A 4,626-nucleotide genomic window follows, 5' to 3' on the forward strand; every position below is an offset into this window, starting at 1 on the left:
TTAATTCGTCTTTTTCATATTGTCCAAACTTATAATCAATTTCAATTTATAAAAATTAACAAAATTTTTTATGTAAATTTAATAATAAATAACACATAATAAATAAAAATATTATTTCTTATTACAAATTTTACATTTTAAATAAAGATACATTATGTTTATTTATAGAGTAATAAAAAATAGGTTATCACAATTTATTGATTTAAAATTCTTTATTAACAAAATATTTGATTTTCTTATGTACATTTATAGATAATTTGTGTTAAACCATTATAAAATTGTTAATCATTAAATGCGTTTGCATCTTTTAAAATAACATCATCATAAAAATTTATGCAATAAATAACAAATTAGTAATTGCGTAATTGTATCGAATCAATACTTTGAAAATAATTGCTTTGATTCGAGCGCATTTTTATTTGCGTCACTGATATATGCGATACGATATACGATACACAAGTGTTTTAATTTAAATAATTTATATGCAAATTTTATTAAACAATAAATAAATTTTATCTATAATAATTAATTATTTAAAAAGCAATAATTCTTGAAACGAATTCTTCTTATTTCTAAATTGCAAATTAAATTATTTCATGGAATATAAATAGAATTTAAGAATTACCAACTGTTTATATATACATATCAACTAAATTCTCTGATATAAATTATAAATAAATATACATCTTTGATCAATCTAATTTTTCTATTTCATTTTCTGATTTCGTATAAAAAATATATGACGATAACACGCAATATACAATTTAAAAATAATTATGTACACAGTAGAATTTTATAAATTTTACTTTTATATAGATAAGTGGCACGTTATCCCCGAAAAGAGAGATTTATTATCTTCTTCTTAATTATTCCACACATTATTAAAATTTCCTTAATTATCTAAATAAGAATAAAGACTCGTAATCTAAGACTTAAGTTACAGGTTATTATTTTGGTATACATTATACTGATTAGATTATCATCATAATATTAAAAAAAAAAAATAATAAAAAGCACCGACATGATAAACTGATAATAAATATCATAAAAAAAGCTATAACTGAGATTCAAATCTTGAATGTTTGTCATTTTAAATATCAATTTGATTTAATTTACAAAGGAACCTTTTCATACAGATTAATTCAATTTAATTTTTAAAAGTGATATCACTTTGAGTAAAAAATATAAAATATCTTGTTAGATTTCCATCAAAATCTAAATATATTTGAAAATTTGTAATTCTTGGTCTTTTATGTTTAAGAAAAAAATTTGAGTCAATGATAAAAAATTTATATCAAAGTTCCTTCTTTGTCTAGAAAATCTTCTGAAATGAAATTGTAATTTATAAAATTCTATATATTTGGAATCTCTGCAGAAAATAAAGGCGCATCTGAAGCCGTGAATGTAGGTGATTTTCCTTCTCTTGCAATGCGTAATGCTTGATGAACAGAAACAGTATCCAATTCCTTCTGATTTGGTTTTTCATTATCTAAACAAATATCTGCTGCTCTTTTTCCAAACGGTTCTAACACTTTTACTCTATAATCGACAATTGTTGACACTGGATTGCCAGTTAATCTTAAATTTTCCAAACAAGGTAAATGACCAATATTCTTTACTTCTTCGATCTTTTCGATACGATTGCAACTTACGTCTAGACCTTCTAATGAATACAATTTCGAGAAACTTGATAATGAAGTTAATTTGTTTTGGGACAAATCGATATACATGATATAACCAAGTTTCGTATGCAAATCATCGGGTAGAGTTGTGAAATTATTCGATGCTAAATATAATTGAGACAATCTCGGTAACAGAGTGATGTTAGAAATTTCAGAGAGTAGATTATTATTTAATGTTAAGCATTCTATTTGTGGTAATAATTTAATTGCTTCATCAATAACCTCTATTCGATTATCACTAAGATCTAAATGAGTGACTTTAAACCAAACATGAGAATCGTTCGCGTTTTCAATTGTTTTGTGTACTTCTTCGCACATTGCCAATTCAACGATATTTCTAAGCTTTGTATTGTTCACTTTTAAATATTTCACTGTATCTCGAAGATTGCCCATATGATATATCTTGTCCATTGGATATTGATTAATTGTTAGATTTTCTATATTCTTGAAACTTGTTAATTCAATGGACAATGCTGATGAATAAATATTGCTAGTTCTATAAGGTTCTGAACTTCCTTCAATGATCAGACCAGTTAAATGAGAATTAAAGTCCAAGACATGACTGAAATCGTATTTTTTATCAACCACTTCAATTGGTGGACAGGGCTGTTTTAATCTTTCACTGATTGCATATAACTGCAAAAAGATAATTATATCTCATCTGTACATATAAAATAGACTATTGCAAGAATGTAAGAAAAATTTATTAATTTAAATATATAATCACCTGAACTGGATTAAATTTATGACTTTTGGACTTTTGCAATAAACTATTCCCTTCTATAAAAAATTCTAAAGCCATACTCTGTAGTAGGAAAAATATATCATATATATGCATATCAAGAAATACAGCTAATTCTCTAGGCATTGCTTTTTTCAAATAGTTGTATACTTCATTTAAATAAACTTCTAAACTTAATCTACGCTTTTCTACAAAAGCTTCACATTTATTTCCAATAAGCTTCTTTGGTGGCAATATATCCTTTTTAACATAATTCTCTGAGACAAGTTTATCATGAAGTTCAGCAAAATCATTGTATCTATAAAAATACAAATATAAATATATCAAATTTATTTTTTGTTTCAAATATTAATTTATGACATAATTTCATAATTTTTCACTATATGAAAATAATATAGGAAAAAAACTTTATAATAGAGCAATCATTAAAGACTCGTTTAAAAGGAGAAATATAAATATAATCATAAATTTGATTAAGTAAATATCGTATACATTTAATATTTTTTTTGGGCAATAAATTTTGAACAATGTAGAAATAAGTTATCACATTCATTTTTTAAAATAATTTTGTTAAATATAAAATAAAAATATAATAAAGATGTACAAATAATATAACAGAATAATTTTTGTGATAAAATATTGAATAGGGAAATAGATAAATATTAAAATATTTATCAAGATAAGAAATAAAAAATAAAAAGCTCACAATGAATCAAAAGTTTACCTGTGTTTTACAGTCCATTTGATTGAAGCAATTCTAACCTCAATGCAATAATAAGTGATACCTTCAACAGTGTCAGCTGATGGAATTTTAATGTGCACATTTTCCTGATTCAACAAAAGACATGCCATTTTTTAAAAACGTTTTGGCAATCGTCGACGTGACAAGAATTGGTAGTCGATTGGAGCAAGAGGTTATCCCGGATCGAGACGAGAGCTGTCAATATCAACTGTTTTGTATCAGAGGGAGGGATGTCTCTTATCCATTTGGTGCATTGTGTACTCTTCTCAAAAACCTACCGCGTTGCTTTTTTTAGTAGTCCTTTGCTCAGAATGAAATAAAATTTTAGTATATGAATGTTCATGTTTAATGTGCAGTAAAGTTGGCAGAAAAACTTACACTGTGCTACCACCTCGCGCTCGAATTAAGCAAAGTACTGACCCGAGACAGATTGTACGCTCTGCTATTCTTTGTAACAGAGGTGCTCAGATTCATTATTATCAATTATTTTTTTCAATTGTATCATTGTTATATTATTCATAATTTTTATAGTATTAGTATTAATATAGATAAGTATCAATTTTTTCTCATATAGTTGAAAGTGTTTTTTATTATTATATTATTTTATAATTTTATTGATTATACTAGAATTTTTTTATATTTTTTAAATATATTACGTTAATATATATATATATATTATATAATATATATATAATCTGTATATAATATATATATATATATATATATATATATATATATATTATATACAGATTATATTATAAATATCAAATTATCAATATTAAAGTTATTAAAAAAAAATAAAAAAAAATATATGAACATAATTTTTAGTAAAATGAATAACATATAAATTGACCTTGCTTTATACAACATCAAATTAATCGCTGTGTTTCATGATTCATAGTATTATTGATAAATAAATTACTGATAACAGAGATTAAATATTTATTTTCATTATTGCCTTTAAAGCAATGTTTTTTTTATTTTCAATTTGTTATACTTGTATAACATTATATATAAAATATTTAAAATTAAATTTTAAATAAAGAAATTATATATACATATATAGATATTATTAATTATTATATTAATTTATAAATCAAAAATTAAATATTTGTATGCATATTTAACTAGTAATTAATTTTCCATATGTTTATTATATAATATATTAGTTTATAATAAAATTTAAAAAATTCTTATTTAAATTTAAAAGATAGTCTTGTTCCTTTATAGTGGCAGGTCGTATTGCTATCAAATGGATGAACGCGCCCATTCACGATGGTTCTCATTGGTGACAACCTGTTGCTGCAGTGGCGTAATCAAAATTTTGTGAATATAGATTGTAATCGATATCTGTGTCCTAATAGATATATATTCTCATAGAACTTTTTTTTCTAATGACTCATTTTTTATTTTTATTTTGTGTTGATATATTTATTTGTAATTATATATATAATATAATA

The 4,626-nt window shown here is 23.5% G+C and overlaps 1 protein-coding gene across 1 annotated transcript; it reads right to left on the bottom strand.

Moving 5' to 3' along the window:
* Positions 1-193: 193 nt before the first annotated feature.
* On the bottom strand, positions 194-3,612 carry LOC100870543 (nischarin). Its single transcript, XM_086911318.1, has 3 exons — positions 3,149-3,612; positions 2,410-2,722; positions 194-2,318 (listed from the first exon to the last, which is right to left on the bottom strand). Exons 1-3 carry the CDS (start codon positions 3,274-3,276, stop codon positions 1,353-1,355), a joined length of 1,407 nt encoding a protein of 468 aa, XP_086767444.1. The 5' UTR covers positions 3,277-3,612; the 3' UTR covers positions 194-1,352.
* Between the last annotated feature and the right edge of the window lie 1,014 nt (positions 3,613-4,626).

Source organism: Apis florea, unplaced genomic scaffold, assembly GCF_048593485.1.
Source record: "Apis florea isolate Af1SG1 unplaced genomic scaffold, ASM4859348v1 contig_3203_pilon, whole genome shotgun sequence".
Taxonomy (NCBI): Eukaryota; Metazoa; Arthropoda; class Insecta; order Hymenoptera; family Apidae; genus Apis; species Apis florea.

Coding starts and splice junctions, on each gene's coding strand:
- LOC100870543 (XM_086911318.1), bottom strand. CDS start 3,276: ATGGCATGTCTTTTGTTGAATCAGGAAAATGTGCACATTAAAATTCCA. Junction 2,723..3,148: donor AAATGGACTGTAAAACACAG/GTAAACTTTTGA, acceptor GTATTTTTATAG/ATACAATGATTTTGCTGAAC. Junction 2,319..2,409: donor ATAAATTTAATCCAGTTCAG/GTGATTATATAT, acceptor ATCTTTTTGCAG/TTATATGCAATCAGTGAAAG.